At 40.4% G+C, this 21,653-nt stretch overlaps 2 protein-coding genes across 3 annotated transcripts in view; one reads left to right on the top strand and one right to left on the bottom strand.

The window, feature by feature from the left end:
• NUP133 (nucleoporin 133) overlaps nucleotides 1–9,263 on the bottom strand; it is a 2,059,048-nt gene extending 2,049,785 nt beyond the window's left edge. Inside the window, exon 1 of the mRNA XM_044070734.1 lies at nucleotides 8,987–9,263. Coding sequence (XP_043926669.1) covers nucleotides 8,987–9,144 — 158 coding nt within the window. The 5' untranslated portion in view covers nucleotides 9,145–9,263. The remainder of the gene's footprint in view (nucleotides 1–8,986) is intronic.
• LOC122809286 (fukutin related protein) overlaps nucleotides 9,190–21,653 on the top strand; it is a 37,933-nt gene continuing 25,469 nt past the window's right edge. Inside the window, exons 1-2 of one of the 2 annotated variants that reach the window (XM_044080698.1) lie at nucleotides 9,216–9,308; nucleotides 12,705–12,759. The gene's annotated coding sequence lies outside the window, so the exon portion shown is untranslated. Of the gene's footprint in view, nucleotides 9,309–12,704; nucleotides 12,760–21,653 lie in introns of both variants that reach the window. The other variant, XM_044080785.1, reaches the window with a different exon arrangement.

The raw sequence follows: 21,653 nt of genomic DNA, 5'->3' as shown, positions 1-21,653 counted from the left end.
TTTTTTTTTAAAAGCAGAGCAGAACTTTCCTATTTCCTGGGGAAGAGAATCTTAACAGCCGCATTAGAGGTAATTTAAGCAGTCCAAGACTGGTGCCTACAGTACTTAACCTTCAGACCCTCCTTGTGGCTTTCGAGAATGAAATCTGTTTTAAGTTTTGCCAGACTTGGGCTACAGCACTCATTTTAGTTGTAGAAAGTACATATCACGGGTGGTCTTGTGCTGTTTTTTCATCTTTCCAACTGTTTTATTCTTGTTCCTTTGGGTCACTTTGCAGCCTATTTGCCCAGCACATCCGGCACTGGGTTATGTTTTATGCTTTCGTCCCTCCTGGTACTTAGGGGTCCCTTTCCCATTGTAATTGGGTTCACTGTTTTGCAAACTCTTTCAAAGACCGCACATTCTCCCAATCAGTTATTTATGTTCTTGAGGAAGGAGTCGTGTTTTGTGACATTACCAAGCACATTTGTCTGACATTTGGTAAACACACAGGTAGAGGAATTAGGGAAAAAGTGACAGCACCCTGTGAAATTGTGATGCAGTTTAGCCAAGTAACAGAACTTGATTCTCTCAGTTAATGGATTTAAGTGCAGGTAGTACGCGTCACCTTTTTGTTTTGATGTGATGCAGACAGGAATGAATATACTTTTTCTGGCCAACCACATTTGGAACTGCAGAAGCGGCTTTTTCTGTTCTTTTCATTTCCTCATTTGCTTTCTTGGGAGTTACTGAGACTTCATTGACACACACCAGTTCCCAAAACAGGGTAACCACATTTTTCGTCCACAGGACAGCTAGAAAGCAATCCGATTCTGCAGTTCCAAATGTGGTTGCGATGATATGCAAGTACCTACATATCTTTTAAAATAGGAAAAGGGGCAACCCATAAGCACTTTCAGGTTAAGCAACTTACTCAGTCAGGAGTAGGCAAATGATGGTAGAAAATAATCAGTGTTCACTTCACTACAGAAAACAGCTCACTAAGTTTACGGCCTTAACCCTGTGCACTCAGATCTTCACTTTTTTGGATAAATTAGTATAAGTTTAAAATAAAGTTTTATAGTCAGTCAGCAATACCTATTGTAGTTTCATAGTTTACATTGCTCAAATGTTGATGAAAATGCACGTTGATGCAAAAACTGCTGTGTTAACCTTATTTGAATAAGAATAGCTCGCCTCAAGACTCCAGTTGTATAGATAGACTTTAGCTCATATTTATGCCCTATCCTTCATTAACTTGTATTTCAGTTAAGTTACAGAGGTTTACTTTTAATAATACCAGCCATTACAAACTTATTGTATTTGTTTTTCAGAAAATGCATATCAATGCACCACTTACTGCTCTAACATTTGAGGTGATTAGGAGTAGTTTAACACTTAAGTTCATGAACTGCTCCTTGTAGTAAAAAGTACAGTGCTCTAATCCTTTCACCTCCATTTGCCTACTTTGTGACTAAGCAAGTGACTTAACCAGTGTTCTCTTAGGTCAACCTGTAAGGAATACTTTTGTCCATTGGAATACCTGGTTAAATGCATAAAATGACATAATTCTGTCCCATTATTGCCCCATTATTTTTGATTTTGTCCAGAATTCTTGAACAAAGAAACTGAGTATTTTGGTCTCTTCCCTGTAAAATTTGAGGCTTCTGGCAAACTGATGTAGACTACAGACAAGTAATGACAGGCATGTTGAGCTTCACATTTTGTATCCTTCACACAAGTTTGCATTATCAAGCATTTTTCAACGTTCTAAGTACATAAGGGACATATTTAAAAGCTGTTCAGGATTTTGTTCCTCGTTTCCAATTATTGAGCTAAGATGTTGAAATTGCAGAAGAGTTGCACAATATGGTTCTTATGTCACTGAGGTGAAGATACATTTCTGGTCCATTGCTTATGGAGTTATTCATTCATTTAAATATCCCAGATGTGTAGTCATCCAGGTGTTTGTAACTGATGGGTATCCACATTCATGCAGGTGGACTAAAAGATCAAAACTATTAGCAATGGCTTGGGTAGAATGAAGAAATAACTGAAAAAGTCTGTCACTGACCATTGGTGCTAGATATGATGACAGAATATGAAAATAAATTGCTTCTTGTGTGTGTTGGGCAGTCCTTTACTCGCATGTCTCTAATGTTTGAAGAGATGTATGTGGTAAAAATATATTACATTATAAGACAACTTTTACAGCAGTTTTAACAGGATAATTTTACATTGTATCCGAATACCTATTCTGGCAAGCAAAGATACTGGGGGCATCAAAAAATTTGTTAGTATGAAGTCCACAGTTTAACCATAGTGTGAGCTTTCTTCCTATTCATTATTAAATTATTATCTTACTCACCTCTCCCAAATTATTCAAGATAGTGTAGTAGCCTATTTAATTGTTTTGCTTGTTAGTGTTATGGATAATATAGTATTAATAACATTGCAAGCCTGCTCTTACCAATATTGCTTAATGCTGACTAAAACAGATTTTCCACAGGGGAAGGGGTGTTGGCCTGGCTTGCCCATCTAGGGCCTTGGATTTCTGCAACTTGAGGTGGGTTTGGTCTCCCAAGAGTTTCTAATAACTGAAGAACTGGTATGTCATAAAAGTAAAAAAGTAACATTTTAACCATGCTGTGAGCTCCCTCCCAAGTTGTTGGGAAATGTTCCACATTTTACCCATGTGATCCTCCCTTGTAAGAGAAACTGTGCTCCATATTCTGAAAGCAAGTCGACTACGGTTGCACGATCTTTACATTTGTTTGTTAGTGCTATGAACATTATGGTAATCTCAAGCTATTTGAAAATGTGGACGCCTTAGCTTAAGAATTTCAAGATATGCAGCTGTAATTCTCAATCATTAGAACCACAATTTTGTAATGTCTTCTGTTGTGACTTTTCCATTGACAGTTACAGTAGCATTCAAAATCATAACTGCATAATTTAAAATCCACACATTAAAGTCACCAAATCCTGGAATTTGTTATTACTACAAGATGTTCCCTTTTGAATGCTATATATACTTAAGTTCTTATTTTTGCAGGATGTCGCCAATTTTTGAATGTTTGTCTCGTTTCTCATAACATGTTTACTTTTCTGGTAAATCACTTGTGATTACAACCACTGAGTCAATAACATTTTACTTTTTGTTGAAAAATGCACACAGATGCAAAACTCGTTTTTTGTTATCGATTTTACTTCCCCCATTTTGTTGTTTCTTTTTTGCTACTTTGTTCAGAATTTTTGATAGAGTTCAGAGGTATGGTGCTTCCCCACAACATTCAGATACAAATTTTTATGAGGGTTACTTCAGCAACAGTTTTTGCCTTTATCAGTGCGTTTTTTCCTTTGAGTGGACTGGAAAACAGGTTGGCAGTCTCAGTAACTCAAGAGGCAGCACTTTTACCTTTGCTTCCAAAGGGTGTGGGTTCTCTTCTAATGACAAATACTTCTACTGGCACTGCAGTGCAGTAGAAGGGGTGTGCTGGCCTTCAGATGAGAAGTTAATGCCCCATCTGTCCTAGTTGGTGATAGCTGTAAAAACCCACAGTTCTTAAGAGGAGGGAAGGAGTCTCAACCCCAAATAATCACTGGTGCATGAGGACTAAAACTCAAGTCAAGGGCCATAATCTCCATGCAAAAAGAAATTTAAGCAGTGTAGCTATAAAAGTAGAGTAGCTATTTTCTCCATGTATAATTATGCTGGTTTAAGGGCTGCTTCATGTCAAAGGATCACGAGATGGAGATTCCTGGAAAAGGGGAAATTCTTGTGTCCCAGTCAAATTTCCCATAGTCGGTAAGAATACTACAAGTCTCCCTAACCAACAGGCCACTGGCATAGTGGGACTGACAGAGTCAGTGAAAAGTACAAGTAAAATTATGGTTGAACCAATAATCTTGGTTATTTCATTATAATGCTATTTTAATGCATCAGAATCAATAAGTGGGGATGGTTATATCTTCACAGACCTGTAGCTGGAAAGTGATCTTGGAGTCCCCTCCCCCAAATCCACCTCCTTTATATCAGTCATACTAGATACAAGGAATTACAAAAAAAAAAACTTCATGTAAACATAATGGCAGTAGTGCGAGTCAAAAGCATTATGCAAGCTTCTGGAACCTATTTTCAGTTTTTTTGTTCATAGGTTCATAGGTTCATACTAGGCTATCTGCCTGAGGGCATTTACAAGCCTAGCCCATAGTTTGTTACGTTCCACACCCTTTAGTATGGGGAACTATACCCATTATTTTGCTGTGCCTCTGTTGAGCAGTGACACTGAGGTAATCCCTGGGGTATATCTGCGATCTCCCATCCATTGGTCAAGATTTCTCTATTTTATTCCACAAGTCTTTGGGTGATGAATCTATCCCTCCAGCACGTCCTATTAATAGTTTTAAGTCTCCCGCCCTTGTGGCTCTGACGGATCTAGATTTTTGAGGTGAAGCATATTCATCAAATCTGGGTTTGACATGGCCTTGTATGTTAGGCAAAGGTCACCTCTGGCGACTGAATAGAGCTGGAGTTCTTTCAGTCAGGTAGCATAGGACAGATGTTTGAGACCCTTTATCCTTTTGGTGAGGAACTTTTGTGGCCTCTCCAGCTGCTGCAAGTGTCGGGTCAGATACATGGGGCATTGTACTCAATCATTAGTCTGATGAGTGATGAGTATAGGGAGACTATGACCTCCCTTGATCTAGATGAGAATCCCTTCATGATAAGGTGGGCAATGTAGAAGGTCTTTCTAACTACTTTAGCTACATGGGTGTCGAATGACAGACTACTATCAACCTGGGTCCCCAGGTCCCTGATAACTTCTTCTGTACTCAGTGGATTGCCACCTATTTGGTAGCTAGTAACCTTGTTTTCCCGAAGGGTATGACTATCATTTTGGCATTTAACTTTAGGCCATGGCTCTGGCACCAGTTATCCGTTTCTGTGAGACCCTTCTGAAGGATATCTGTGTCAGATGTGTTTTCTACTATGGCCCAGTTTGCAGTCATCTGCAAACTTTGTCAGCCATAACCCTCCTGTGTTTGCTTGTACTTGGAAAAGTAGATGCCAAACAAGAGTGGGCCCAGGACTGAGCCCTGTGGTACACCACTTGTGACAGGCTTCGAGTCTGACATGGCGCCAGCAACTCTGACCCTGTGGGTTCTGTCACTCAGCCAGTTTGCAACCCATCTTGTGATGTATGGGTTAACATTTAAGCTGATGAGTTTTTCAATGATACCAGTGGGGTATTGTATCAAGGCCTCGCCAGATCGAGGTAGGCTGTATGGACTGCCTTTCCTCATCAATGGCTTTGGTGACTGTTTTGAAAAAGTCAACCAAGTTTAGAAGGCATGATCTGCCTTTGACAAAGCCAAACTGGGATGGATCCAAAGTCTGCAAATTCCTATGTCTTTATTTATGAGGTCCATTATGATCCTCTCCATGGCTTTGCAGATAAGGCTTGTCAAGCTAATGGGCGGTAATTTCCAGGGTCGGTGGAGGCACCGCCTTTGTGAAGTGGGACCACAGTTGCAGTCGCCACTCCTGGGTAACCAGAGGTAAGACTATGATTAAACAGCTGTCCTAGCTGTGGGTTTAATTGTTGAGTTCGTGGAGCACAGCCGGGGACACCATCAGGTCCCATGGATGCTGTGTTTTTGCTTTGGAGAGCAGTTCTCACTTGGGCGTTGGAGATGTTTGGGGGCTGCAACGCTGGTATAGATATCTCTCCTTTTGGGTTTGCACTGAACCTGTCAGCCAGTATGTTGGCAATGTCTGTAGGATCAGTAATCTTCACATCATTTTGAACTAGTTCTGAGCATATCTATAGCTAAAGAAGGCCTTATGATTGTCTTTTGAGTCTTTAGCTATTTTTCTCTCAAAATTTGCTTTGGATGATTTTATGAGAGCTCTTAGTTTTTACTTATAGTGATCAAGGGTGTCTTACCTTTTAAGGATTTTGCTCTATCTTGTAGTAGCTTCCTCCTTTTGTTGTAGAGTTTGTTTATGGCTGGGGTCCACCAGAGTGGGCGCTTGCCTTTGGTACAAAGAGTCTTTGTTTTGCTTGGGATTGCCTTATCCATGCAGTCCTGCAGGTGCTGGTAGAAGGCATTTGTAAGTGATTCAGCTTGAGTACTGTTTTCCTCGGGGGCCTTAAAGGAGACCACACTAGTCTTTAGAAGTGTGAAGTCGGCTTCGAGAAGTTCTTTACTGTGGTCTTTTTATTTCAGGTGGGGGTGGGATGAGGACCTCCAGCGAGATTAGTTGTGATCTGATCTCACCAGTGAGGGGTATACTTCGGTGTTGAACATTGTGCTCCCATGTTCGTGATGATGAGATCAAGTATGTTTCTCCTCTTGTGGGGATGGTGACTAGTTGTTCCATGGCATTTGAGTTTATGAATTCCAGGAACTTTTGGGCTAGGGTGTTTGGGCTTGAGTAGTGTTCCCAGTCTATATTAGGGTAATTGAAGTCACCTAGTATGATGGTGTTTGGTGATACATTTATCCCCTCTAGTGTTTTCAGGAAGGCCATGTGAGGTTCCTGAGTTTGTGAGGGTGGCCTGTAACATGCTACAATTTGCAGAGCAGTCTTGCCTATGGTTAATTGCACCTGGATGGTCTCCGATGCATCGTGCGTTGCCACCAGTCTTGAGGTGTGGGTGTCTTTGATGAATATGGATACCCCCCAAATTATGATCTGTATTCTCAGAGTAGCTATTACTTCTTTAAATGTAGCTGTAAATGCTACAAAATTTTATTTATTTATTTGTATTTGTTGACCACGAGTGTCCGACCGAACATAGGTCCATTTTCAGCAGAGGCCCGGGGAGAAAAGCTCCACAGTTAAAATAGACAGCAGTCACATTGGATTACATAGCGATTAATTTACATAGCAATTACTTACAACATATTAACAGATGAAGAACATAGTACATCAGTAGACAACTAGAATCTTTATCTGTGAAGTACATAACAAACATTAACAAAAGTTACAAGAAGAAGTTCCTGCTGTATAATAAGTACTGGCTTATCAGCATCTGCGCTTGCTATAATCAAGGTAGTTAGTGGAGTGGAAAGAAAGGTAGCGGTTGGATGGGGTGGGTGATATTAGAGTGGGAGTTGCAAGGGCATAGCCAGCATGTTTTTACATGCGCTTTTAATAAATTTTGAAGTGGGTGCATGATGGTATAGAGAGAGGTAATGGTGGGAGGGAGTTCCATAATTTGGCTATGGTGCAAGAGAATAGTGCTTCACCAGCAGAGTTATTGGCTTTAGTGATATGCAAGTGATTTTTGTTGCTGGATCTTAGTGGTCTGGTGGTGCGATAGGGTTGGAGTAGATTCTGGAGGGACAGGGCATTTAGTGGATGGTTTACTAGTTTGTGGGCGAGTGAGAGTTGATACCATTGAAGGAGGTGAGGGAGTTCAAGCCAGCCCACTTCAGCAAGTGAGAGACAGTGGTGACTACGGTACGATGTCCCTGTGGCAAATTTGGAGATTTTGCTGTAGCAGGTCTCTAGCTTGTTTAGATCGCATTGCCCTAGGTTAGTATATATTTGAGAGGCATAAAGTAGGGTGGAGATAAGGTGGGATTTTGCTATTGAAATCTTTGGTGAGAAGTTGCTTATTTCTGTATAGCACTCCTAGTTTTTTTGGGGGACTTTTTTTTTTTTATGGTCATGGATATGTGAACGTCAAACTTTAGTTTACTGTCCATTTCCTCCTAGCAATCTGGTGTGCTCAGTTGGGTATATAGTGGTGTTGTCTATTGCTGTGATGTTTAAGTGAGAGTTGTTTTGAATAGGTTTGGTGGGTTGGAAGATGAGTAGTTTAGTTTTGTGTGGGTTGAGTATTAATTGGGCATCAGATAAAGTTTCAGAGGAAAAGGCTTCCTGTGTGACTTTTTGCAGTTTGGGTAGGGGCGCGGCTGAGCAGATGATGGTTGGGTCATCTGCGTATTGTATGTGTGCACCATGTTTGGCTGCAGATGCTAGATTATTGGTGAAAACAGAGAAGAGTAGGGGTCCAAGGATAAATCCTTGGGGAATCCCTCTGGAGACAGGTAGTTGGGGAGATATGTCATTCTGCCTTACAACGGATTGTTGGTGGTCAGACGGGTAACTCTGAAACAAGTTGGTGACCGATTGTGAAAAGGATAGGTTATTAAGGACAGAGATAAGTTGTTTATGTGGGACCATGTCAAATGCTTTAGATAGGTCTAGGAAAGTAGCAGAGGAGAGATTGCCATCGTTTTTATGCTGAAGGATAGTGTTAGTAAAGGAGAGTAAGGCAGTGGTGGTGGTGCTATGGTTTGGTCGGAAACCATGCTGAGTATTGGAAAGGAGATAGTTAGTAAGGAGGTAGTATAAGACCTGAGAGTGTATGCATCTCCTTAGTATTTTGGAGTGTGGAGAGAGAATAGCTATGGGGCGGTAATTGGTTAGTTCTGTGGAGGGTCCGCATATATAAAAATACAATACAATATAAAAATAAACTAGAGGAATTCCATGTTTTAAGACTTGCAATTTTAGTCCAAGTGGTGACAGGCTCCCTTCCACGTGCTTCCTGTAGTGAGATAGTAAACGGACCACGCTTGCTTCTACTTTGAAACTACTCTTCAATTTGCTACGGTTTGCAGGGAGAAGATTTTATATTTAATGTTGACAAAAAGTACTGCATTTATTAAAAGAAAAGAAAAGTTCCTTACAATGTAGCACAGAACAAAGTAAGTCCCAACTTTCTGCTCTTTAATTTGGTTGTTTTTTTTCTTCCTGTGAAAACTTATATTGGCAGCCACTTCTTGTCTTAAATTATAGCACATCAACACTTTTACAGAATCTCTGTGCCCCATAAGCTAACTACTATACCGCCACTTAGAAATATATTCATAGTTAGAAGGAGGCAAAAACCTTTAAGTTGAAAAACTAAAAATATAAACGTAAAATTACTGTTCACATATATGACCAACACCAGCCAACCAAGCACACTCTATAAAGTCCTACCGTGCCGGTAAAGACGATCTCCGAACAGGCGAAAAGAAAGTGCTCCCAGGTGTACTAGAAGATACCACGCTTTTCCTACCAGCTGTAGAAATACGCGAACCAGGGGTACCAAGGGGTCTACGAGAAGAACCTGTGGGAGTCCGAGGAGATGCAAACATATTTAATTAACAGAAACGGTAGTAAACTAATACAAGCCCAACACTATGGAACCAAAGAGCAACTTCTCAAATAGCCAACAGTTACGCGCTCTATGTAATATATACGTCATTGAAGAGAGACGGCAAGAGCTTCTCTGTTTGTCTCGGAGAAAAATAGTATTATTGTAAGGAAAATGTGGTTTTTTTCATTTTGTTTGCCACTATGTGTTTTCCGTGTCTTTTTTTTAAGTATTGCTTTGAAAGTGTCACGCTGTCAGCAGGTGTAGTGTCTGTCTTCTCGATGTAATCAATAAGTGGTTGTGTTAATTATTTTAACTGTTTGTATGCCTCTTAACTGTCCAGATATTTGCCTCATGTTTTGGTCTATTTCTTATACAGTTTTTAGTATTTTTGGCAAATCTTTGGGAAGATCTGATCGTTGAAGTTATTAAATAATGACATGCATTTCAGACTTCAGATCCTTAAAAAAAAACATGTTGTTAACACAGACCCTGTTATTCTACTAACTTTTTAAGTTTATAATAGCAATATTTAAAATCTGTCCCTATTTTAGGATGTATATCCTTCCATTATGTCAGACTTTCTCCAGATTTCTTGCATTAAGAGGCTGAGGGGTGTGATTCTTTGTCCTCCCTATTTTCAGAGGAATGTACTCCAAGTATTATATTTACATATATTTTTCCCCGAGAGTGCGTCATAGTTAAGCCTTGCACAGATGTGGGTGTGGGTTAACTTATGAATCTGAATGCCTTCTCAGACTGTTTTACTATCTTAAATGCTTTGCTTTGACATTTTTGACAGTTTTTTCCTTTTTATTTGTATAGTAGTTGATATTTTATTTTCCTTTTTAGCAACCCTCTGGGGAAATAGGGTCTATTTTAAGAGTATAATGTTGCTTTTTTTTCTGTGTTTTCTGTATTTATAAAACAAAATGTGCAACCTCTCAGTGCAGCTTATTCTCGTTTTAAATACATGGTGTAGTGTCAAATAGTGTTCTTACTAACAGTGCTCGACTGGCTATTTTTATTAAAGCAGTTAGAGGTATAGTCATACTTTATATAGTATGCTATAGTCCATATTTTTTATAATTGTTTTTTCCCCCATTTTATCAACTCTTTGGGGTTTTGGTCTATTTTTAAGGGTATAGTGTATTGCTTTTTTTGTTTGTTCCTGCATTTGTATAAAAAAAAATGAGCAGCTCTCTGTAGCTTATGCTCCTGTTGGACATTTATTGTAATAGCAGTTGGAGTTCTTTATAGCAATGCTTGACTTGTCCTGGGGACCTTATTGAAATGTCAGCCCTCGAAATGCAGCATTCAAGCAATGCAGGAAAAAAAAAGATTGAAGACAAAGGAAAAAAAGTGAATCTCAAAAGCAGTTATCCTTTAAACATTTTTGTAGATGAGGCAAGCTCTCCTTTGCTCTTCCCACAACCCTTGAACTTTTAAATACCAGCTCCGAGATTCTCATACCTCCAAGAAAAGGGAGTATTCCAGGAAATGGCATCTCGTACTTAGTAAATGTAGTTCTGATCTTTTGGCCGTTCAGTCTCAGTATTTCAGGACTCGCTGTAGTGGGTCCCAGCATTTCAAATGGTTACCCTTGTCCTGGCTTATTATTTTATTATGGTACTTTAAAGTATTTTCCTCCTTTTTAACATATGGTGTCATCATATCCTTGTAATTATGTTATTTTGTACGTTTCTGACTCCCATCTGAAATGTCTTCAGGTAAGTGAAATATTTTATGCTTATGTCACCTTGGTATTTCATGTAGTATAACATTTCAAATTTGGTGATATTTTCAGTGGCGGCTCGTGCCATTATACTGCAGGACTGTAGCCCCCAGCTGTGAAAGAAAGAAAGACTGTAGCATAGATTTATGAATAAAAAATAAAGTATGTCAATAGCATAGCTCCTGCAAGTCTGACTCACTGTTAAAATTCCGGAACTGGAACTGCATGCACATGTGCTCTGTGAGTTCCAGGTTTAAAAAAATAAATAGTTTCTGTAAATCTAGACTGAGAAGACATCAGTGTAGATGCCCATAAGTTTATGTGGTGTTGAACCGCTGTAAAGTGGAAGGGGATTGGACTGCCACGTTTGCAGTCATGTACGTGATGTGGATGGCTACTGATGGATTTTCTTCTCTTTCTCTTCCTGCGCTGGTGCTGACAAAAAGAGAGCAAGAAAGAGGCAGGGAGTCAGTAACATACTGGTAGCAGACTACAGTACTTAATTTTTGGATTGGAATTCGATCAGACAGCAGACTGAGAGAACAGACAGAGAAGTGCAGTGCACCTTACTTGGACCTCTTGGCTGTTAGCGTTACCTGGATTGGAAAGTGAAAAAGAAGGAAAGGTAGTGGAACTGAATAAAGCATGTTGGTGATTGAATTGAGATGCAAAGAAAAAAAGTTGTAGTTGTCCCAGATTTTGCAGAGCAATCCTGGTCTTCTCATCTGCTTGCCCTGACCCACATTCAGTGTTTGATTTTCTAGTAAACCATCATACCTCTTAACAGTCCAGGTTTTTGAAGAATATTTTTGATCTGTTCCTTGGAAAATCTGTTTTTCTGGCAAATTCCTGATAAGTGAAGTCACAAAATAATGACAGCCATTGCATTTTCGTAAGGATATGAAGCTTGAAACTCCAGACTGATACAAAACCTTTTATTCCAGCAGTTTTTATTCGTATAAGAGCAATAAAAATTTGAACTTATTGTGTCTTTATCTCCCTCATTACTTTTGGTTTTGTCCAGATTTCTTGAGCTAACAGGTTGGTAGATATGTAAACCACCTAGGACTACAGTGAAAAATTCCAGATGTTTGAGTTCAGTGTGTCTTTTTCTTCAGAAAATGCATGTTGATGCAAAGCCTGTTGTTCTTTTAAGTTAGAGTAAACAAATATATTCACTTGTCTTTGGAGAATATTACTAATGGCTGCTCATTGCTCAAAATTCTGACTTTGCAAGTTTTCAGAATCAACGTGATTTGTGGAAAGCAACTTGGAATACTTTAATGTCTGACTACTGTTTCCATCAAACAATGCTTAAAATTATACATTGCTGGTTTTCTATACAACAAAGCTTAAATATTATATACCTCTGTCTGAATGTACATAGAATCAGCTATAACTACGGGATGGGGTGGGAGCTGTCTGTTGAAAGTAACTGACCCTATTTCTGTTTGCTCAGTTTAAACAGTCAGTCATTATCTGTCTTTTCATGACTATTTTGCATTTGGAGTATTAATGTGATTTGTATAAAGCTGCTTGGAATTCAGTAATGTGTGACTATTCTTTACATGGAAGAAAGCTGAAATACAATATATGGGTGTTATTGTTTTATGATAGTTGCCTGATAGATATCTAGAATTAGCTATAACTAATGGGTAGGGATTGGGAGCTGTTAATTGAAAGTAACTGTCTTTCTTGTTTGTTCACTTTAAACAGTCAGTATAAGTACTAGTGTGCATTTGTTTAAAGTAAGATGGATTACATTACTGAGATTGCTTTACTTTGACTATTAGTGTTTATTTTTCTTTATTGCTTTTTACCACAAGCACACATTTGAGGTCCACGGAGTCAGCGAAGTGGTCATAATTGATGGATATGGAGGTAATGTGCAGATTGTTTGTTTCTTCTGCTGTTTGATCACTGCTAAATAACAGTCATTTTATCTGGTGGGAACATGTCACTTTGAAAAAGAAGTTTTGGCAAATTTTAAAAGAATAGATACTGAAACTACTTTTACTCACAGTAAAGTTTGCTTTTTTTCTCCACTGTTTTCTGTGACCTTGGAGTTGGTTTATATAAGTCTGGGTTGCGAGTGGTGCGGTGTCTCCCTATGTGGAAGTGGCAGGGGGGCTTGCCCCCTGCAAAACTATTTTGTTGTAGTATTTGCTGAATGTAGCTTTGGTGAATGCTAATAGATTTGTTTCCTGTCACTGCAAACAATTGCAGTGACTCCAAATATAAATCCAGTCTGGTATGGCTGACTGCAGTATTATTACGCATTGTATTTTATTTGTTGAAATCCGAGTGAAACTAGTATTGCTATGGCATATGCAAGGGACTCAGACCGGTGCTATCTGCATTGAGTGCTCATTGTATTTCACCTTCTACTCGACCTTCATGTATTTGTGCTGAAGTTTGTAAACTTATCAAGGTGTAAACTAAGCCATGGCATGCACACTTATCTTGGTCCCCTCAAACCCCCCACTCAACTTCCATCTTCTCCAACTTCTTACACATACTTCTCCTCCCTAGTTGCTTTTTCCTGTCCTGCACTTAAGATAATCTACCCAGGGCACTGAATACGTGGACAATACCCCCCCTTCTCTTTTTATCTAGGTTTCCCTTCGCAAGTAACTTCCTCTGTTAACTCCCCCAGCCTTTCTCCACTGCACTTTAGTGGCACTCGCTCTAGTATGCCTAGGTTCGCTGGACTCTGTTTTTCTTTCTTGGCTATCTGCTGCTCATGGTTCTACCTGCACCATTCACCATTGTTACGCTCAGGCTCTCTCCGCTCTCCTACCGTATCCCCATTCCCAACCACCCCCACATCTGTTACATTTATACCATCTGGAACTCCATCCCCTACAGCACTAGGACCCAATCACTCACTACCAATAATCTTTGCATTAGTCACACTTTTCCAATTACCAACCGGAACAGGCAGCAGTTTCCTTGACCTGGTCATCACCAACATGGGCGACCGGTGTTGCACACCAGAGGACAGCTCCTAGTTGGTTAGATCCAACCACAGGCTAATCACCCTAGACCTCCACATCCCACTCCCACCCCCCACCCCCATTATGAAAACAGCCGTAAAAAATTTCTCTAAAGCCAACTTCATGCTTCTTAAGACAGAAGTGGCAAACTTCACAACACGCATGCAGATGGACAATAGAGGTACGACTGCTGAATCCTACACAAGCACTTTATAAGCACTTACACGAGTGCATGGATCGTGCTATCCCTAATGGAAACAAGATGCTATCCTCCAAAAAAAGGAAGCCAATCTGGTGATCTTCTGCGATAAACTAACTCTACAACAGAAGAAAGAAACTATTGCAAAAAAAGAGTAAAATCCCATGATTGGAGAAACTCTCTGGTCAGCCTCAGTAAGAAGCTGAGATCCCTCATAAAATTCTCCAAAGCTAGTTACGAAAACAAAATCGCTACTGATTCTAAAGACTGCCACAAAGCATTCTTTAGCTATGTCAAGAATCTCAATGGCAACACTCAGATCTGCTCTGAGTTGCAGCACAGTAACACTAAATATACAGAACCAACTGATATTGCCAACATCCTAGCAGATGGGTTCAGTGCTAACTTTACTCCCCTCTCACCCCCTAAAAGGCCCATCTTTATACCTGAAGAATGCAAAGTTCATGTAATCACAGCTGCACAGGTAAAAACCTCACTCTCCAAAGCCAAGAACACTGCATCCATGGGACCTGACAACATCCCAGGCTGCTTTCTACATGAACTACAGAATAAACTGGCACCCCACCTAAGTACTATGTTCAATCATAGCCTCACTTCAGGCTTTGTGCCCATTGAATGTTCACCTCGATGGTTATCCCACCCACAAAGTGGGGGCCACAACAGACCCTGGGAACTACCGCCCCATTAGCCTGACAAGCCTGGTCTGCAAGGCTATGGAACGTATCATCACGGAACTCATAAACAAAGACATTGGATATCTCCAAACTCTGGACCCCACACAGTTCGGGTTTGTAAAAGACGTATCCTAATCCTGATAGACCTCTTTGAAGCAGTCACCAAAGCCATAGATGAGGGTAAGGTGGTTCACACAGCCTATCTAGATCTCGCCAAGGCATTCAACACCATCCTCCACTCTGGAATTATAGATAAACTCACTAAACTAGGTATAAATCCCTATGTTTCAAGATAGGTTGCCAACTGGCTTACTGACAGAACCCACACTGTGAAAGTAGCAGGCTCCAAATCAGACTTCAGACCAGTGACAAATAGAGTACCACAGGGTTCAGTCCTGGGTCCCCTACTGTTAGCCTGTACTTCAGAGAAGTAGATACCAAACACAGAAGGTCTTTGGCTAACTAAATTAGCAGATGACTGCAAACTAGGAGCCTTAATCTAAACTCCTAAAGATGTGGACACCCTACAAAAGGGCCTCACTGAGACAGATGCCTGGTGTCAAACCCATGGTCTCAAACTCAATGCCAAAAAGTGCATTGTCATCCCCTTTGGTAAAAACTCTGTACCCATGAACTGCCACATAGGCGGTAGTCTACTTAACACTGAAAGTGTGATAAGATACCTTGGGACATAGGTGGACAATAGTCTCTCCTTTGATAATCACATCGCCACAGTGGTCTGGAAATCCTTCTACGTGGCACATCTCATCACAAAAGGTTTGTCATCCAGAAAAAGAGGTCATTGTTCCCCTCTACTCATCACTCATTAGATCCATTGTAGAGTACAATGACCCTTTTGATATGTATCTCACAAGACTTCTACAGTAACTGGAAAGGCCACAGAAATACCTCACAAAGAGGATTACTGGCCTCAAACAGATGCCCATACACAGACCAACTCAAACTCCAGCTTTACTTCGTCGCATATCGCCTCTGCCTAACATACAAAGCTATGTCAATGCCAGAGCTGTTGGACATGCTCCACTTAAAGAAATCCCAATCCCTCCGAGCTACATGCTCTAGGGAACTAAACCTTGTCACCACAATAAACAGAACATGCTCGAGGGATAGATTCCTGTCCAAGAGACTTCCCATACTCTGGAACAGACTATCTATGTCAAACAGAGCTCCTCATTAGCACTCTTCAAGAAAAATCTTGATTGGATGGGTCATAGGAAATTCTCCCCATGGATCACTTCTGTGGCTCTGCTTGACAGGGGCAAAGGAAAATAATTTTCTTGAGTGGTGAAAACCAGGGTACCTTTTTGGCTAGGCTTATATAAGCGCTAGGGCTAATAGCCTAGTACCGACCTATGAACTCCTTCTCCTAAAGCACTAACACCCAATCACTTACTACCATTCATCTTTTCACCAGTCTCACTCTTCCAATCACTTCCCACCAAATCCCATACATATAATTCAGCCTCCAGCAAATCCTACAACACAAACTTCCCATACCTCATCACTACATCCCACACCCACCTCACCCATTACACTAACCAATTGCTTTTTTAATATTTTCCACTATGAACTTTCCACACTCCCCCTCCTTGCCATAACTTTCACTCTTCCTTTATCTGCACCCTCGTTAAACCTCCAAAACCACCTCATAACTGAACAATCCACCACATCCAATACTTCCCTAGAAATAAAAACAGATGTCTTCTCTAATATATCACTCATTCTGTATGATACTAGCATACTATTACTCACCAGATATAAAATTCTGCATGACCCCTAAACCTACACCACCACCCTTAACAAACCTCAAGCATTCAAATAAAACGACTCTCCTCAACCACCACACAGAACTCTTTACCAACTTGGCCCACTGTGGCGACATCCATCCCAACCCAGGTCCACCTTCAAACCATACCTCTGCTAAAACTTCTTCCCCTAAAAATCTGAGAGTGATTGTCTCCATCAACATCTATCTAGCCTCTCCAGCAAAATTACAGAACTCCTTACATGGCTTACCCAACCCTTCCCTGACATACTTGCAGTGACTGAAATGTGGCTTAAGTCACATATTAAAGATACTGAACTACTTCCACCAGGCTACAATATAATAAGAGCGGACCAACCTCAAAAATAAGGGAGAGGTGGAGCCTTAATCTATCCCAACACTGTCACCCTACTCCCATACCCCAAACCAATCCCCTCCTTTTGTACCGCTGAAATTCTCTTAGCTTCCTTAAAAATCGATAACAATAAACAATTATTTTTCACAGTCATATAAATCCCACCAGGGAATAACATCCCTGTATTAGAAGACTTTCTATCCTGGAAGTCTCCAAAACATATCTAATGAAACCATCATCCTGGGGATATTAACATAAACTGGTAAAATATAACTTCCATTTACCCCACTAATAGCATAAACCTGAATGGATCAGACATGCGTTCAATAAAACCAACCAGAATTCCAAAAAACAGCAACCAAGGATGTACTCTTGAATGGATTGTAGTCTCAGATCCTCAGAAATACGCCAGCTCCAGAACTCGGCCAAACATTTAAGTGATCACCTGCCACCTGTACAAACAGAACTGCTGTGCAGGTATGAACTTTTGTGTGCAATTTTTAATCCTATATTATAATTCCATATACTGTATATTCTCTCCTTATTTTTTAGGCTGCTCTTTTTTTGCATCCTATGTAATTGTTTTATGTCTATGTTTAGCTTTTCTCCCCGGGCCTCTGCTGAAAATGGAAATATATCCAGTTAGACTAGCCCGGTTAACAAATGTAAAATAAAAAATAAATAAATAACCCACACCTCCAAAAACTTCATGCAGCCTGTCCGACTTCACCCAACCCCCAATTTAACTCTATACTAAAATCAGTAAACTGGTCCATACTAAAGACCCTACCTTTAAATTATGCTGTAAGACACGTCAACAAAATATTTCTGGATACCCTTAAAAACCTAGCTGCACTCCACACAAAAAGAATAAAAACTAATCATGCTCCCTTACCAACCAAGGATACCAAAAACATACTAGTAAAAAGGGATAAAGCCTGGCTAGAATGGAAAAAATAAAAAATGACCAGAATTACCAGAAATATAAACAGCTATACAACCAAGCCAAAACAACGATTAACCGTGATAAGAAGCACAAGTTCTCCCAGCAGCTAGCCTCCCACAAAAACAATCCAAAAAATATTGGTATACCATCTTTCAACTCCTTACTCCTGTGACCAAAGAAAACCCACCCCTTGCCAATGATAAAATCTCATCTCAAATAGCAGAAGCTTTCAACACACATGTTATTTAACAGTATTCTCAATTTATTCAGTCCTTCCAACAATCCCACAAACTCTCACCGCATTCACAATCCCAGCCCATCCCATATTATTGCAAATAACTTCTCCTTTTCTTTCTCCCTCAGGGCACTACTGACCAACATCTTCATATCCTCACTCTCCAATCAGTACTTACTCCCCTCATACGGAGGTTACCCCTTAAACACAAACCCTTTTCTCCTTCCACTGACAATCTCCCACCAGAGTTCTTAAAATACTCTGATGCCATAGCCTATCCAGTCAGTATACTTATCAACTGATCCGTGTCAGAATCCTATGTCCCCACCCTATGGAAACAATCCATAACCCCCGTACACAAAGGCGGTACATGCAGTGACATCTCCAATTACTTACCCATTGCTATCCTGTCTCCTCTGATCAAACTGTTAGAAAAATGCATACATAAACAGCTACTTAATCATACTGTACAAAATAAGTTATGTACCCCCACCCAGCACAGGTTCAGACCTTCACTTAGTACAGCTACTGCATTACTCTGCTTTACAGATACAGTCAACAAAGCCAGGGGATGCCGGACTACTAACCTCAGTAATATTTCTGGATCTGTCCAAGGCCTTCAATACCATCTCTCAACCATTACTACTACAAAAACTGTCTACACTTGGTCTTTCCCTTACATGTCAACAGTGGTTCAATAGCAACTTGTCAGGCAGACAACAGTATGTAAAATGGCAGGGAACTCTTTCCAGCTGTATACCTAGTAGCACAGGAGTTCCTCAGGGATCCATTCTCGGACCATTACTCTTTAACATTTTTGTTAACAACTTTCACACCACCTCCCAACAAAGCTCCCTAATACAGTATGCAGACAATTCTACTGTCATCTCCTCCTCTAACATAGAGCGCCTTCTGCATCAAACCCAAAGTGCCTTCACTTCTATAGAGTCCTGGCTGCAGTGCATAACTCTTGCAGAACCCAAACAAAACTCTTCCTTTTCACACACACAAATTTCTCATCTGACTTTAAAACCTTTTTCTCTGAACAATGCTCAAATAGATGTTCTCTCCCATGCCAAAGTACTACAAGTGACCATAGACAATAACCTTTTGTTTGATCTATATATCCATAATAAAATCAACATCAAAACAATTCACTACAAATTAGGGAAGTTCTACAGGCACAAAAATTTCATAAATATCACCACCAAAACCACCCTCAACACTGCTTACTTGCTCCCCACCTTCCTCTACAGTGCTCCCATTGTGACAAACATTGAAATTGCCCTAAAACAAACTTGAATCCTGTTATAATAAAATTGCTAAATTTGCTATAAATGCGCCCCATAACCCACACCTTTGGACAGATCTTAGTGCCCTCAATTGCCTCAAACTTCCACTTCTAAACCACTCACAGCTCAACATGGCATAGAAAGTTGTATATCAACCTGATAACTGCCCGGCACTTAACCCACTTCTTCAAACCTACATACCTACTAGGGCCTGTCAGCTAGTAACCCTTCATAGACCAAATAAAAAGCTGGACAGTCTCTACACTCCTACACTGTAGCAAAACTCTGGAATGCCTTACCAGCAAACATTAGAGTTACTCGCAGGCTCATTTCTGCTGCCACTTTGGTATCTCCAGGTGCTGACCATCTCTGTAGCTGCTGATTCTGCCTGCACTTCTTGCTGCATATCCCTTCCCTCCCCCCACCTTGCTTCTGGCTTGCAATTAGAGGATATACCTGGTAACAGGGATTTCCCTAAATGCTAGTCCCCCCCCAGTGTCCTCTGTTACTATAGCAAAGGCAATAACAGCTACACACACCATTATGGAATCCCCTTCTGCAGCTGGATGTTCCCCTCGGTGACTATGTGCCCTATGACTATGTTTAAGCCTATAGTTTGTTAAAGTACAGTTTACTGCCTTCATAGTTGTTTAGTTTGTGTTTTAATGTGTTTTCTTTTTATAATTCCCAACTTGCATTGAATGTTTTCAGTTAATGCATTCATAAGTGCTGTCTCAGCTAAAGTATAACAGCTTTTAATATCAGTACTGTGACTAAAGTGCTAGGTATTGCAATGTATTAGCATGGTCCGGACGATATTATTCTGCTGTCCTTGATTAACAGACAAGTATATGTACTTTTCTGATGTATTAACACTGCACTTCCCTAGTTTGTGTGTCTAGTAGTGGCTGCTTGATTCCAATACTGTGTTTTTAGTCATCATTGCAGTCTACAGTGACCAGTATTAGTATTTCCATGATATATGTCTGACGGTAGTCAGTCATTAGCGTTTTAGTCTGTCCATGCAGTAGCAGTGAGAAAGCTGGAATATCAGGGTTTGTATATGACCAGCATTAACACATGCTTGTTTTCGGCTATATGATTACAGTTATTGCCTGCACTGAATATTTTATCCTGTCTAGCTAGGAAGGGTCTCAAACTGTTTTGATGAGGTCGTTAACATCATTATACTTATGTTAGTGTAATCCCTGTGCTTTACTCTTATTGTATACCTGTTTTTGTAGGGATTTTGTTAAATCTCTCTCTTTTTATACAAATTAAAGCTTTGTGCTTATTTTACTTTGTTTTAAATCTCATCCTGGTCATCTTCACTCCCTCCCGACCCTAACTTTTTTTTTACCCTTTAGAAAAAACAGTGACCTCTCACTATCGGTGATCCCCCCCCCCCCCTCCAAAACTGAAAGTACTGTCCTGGACAGCCTTCCAGTGGATTGTACTGCAATAGCTTTTATTAGAACATTGACAGGACACTACTTTACTTTACAAGTCACTGCAGGTGCCTCTTTCATGGTGAATGTGCTCCTAAACTTTGACACTTATAAGAAACTTTGTACTTTACTCAGCTAGTTTGTCAATACTTGAATAGCATCCTAGCACTCACTAAGCCAGTGGCAACAGCTGCATATGATCCTCTCGTATCCCCCCTTTTATTCTTTCAGACTAGCGGACTTCCCTCCAGTGAGTCCCTTTGGCAACCCTGATCCTGAAAAGATTTGGACCCAGGTCTTATAATTTCCTAACGAAAGGATACCTTCAACCCTCTAGCTTACTACAAGACTTTTCCCTTGGACTTTCACAGACTAGTGCATGAAACTCTTATTTGACTTTCAAAAGCTAGTGCAAGTACTTTAACTTGTCTTTATTGTAAAGCCATCCTATGCTATTTTTCTTCTATTCCTGACTTACCTGGTTAGTGTCTACATTGATACTGATGTTGTTATTACGCAGGCTCATTTTTGCTGTTGCTTTGCTAGCTCCAGGTGCTGCCCGCTCCGTTTGCCCTCGCGCTCGGGCTCACACCACTCCCCTACCCTATGCCCATTCCCATCCACCGTGGGATCAATTTCCTTTTCCGAGACAAACTCCTCCCTTCTCCCTATCCTCCAGTCAGCATTCCACCTACACTTTTCAGTCTCATTTCATCCTTTATCTCATCAAACGATGTGTCAACACTCATCATCATTGCTCCTCCCATTCTCCCTTGCTTTCCTTACCCTTCTGCGCTTAACTTCCATCCACACAGTACACCAT

This window comes from Protopterus annectens, chromosome 1.part0 (assembly GCF_019279795.1).
Source record: "Protopterus annectens isolate FY-2018-M chromosome 1.part0, PAN1.0, whole genome shotgun sequence".
In the NCBI taxonomy this organism is placed as follows: Eukaryota; Metazoa; Chordata; order Ceratodontiformes; family Protopteridae; genus Protopterus; species Protopterus annectens.
The sequence above is the reverse complement of the archived record's forward strand: the minus strand, read 5'-3'. Positions and strand labels throughout refer to the sequence as shown.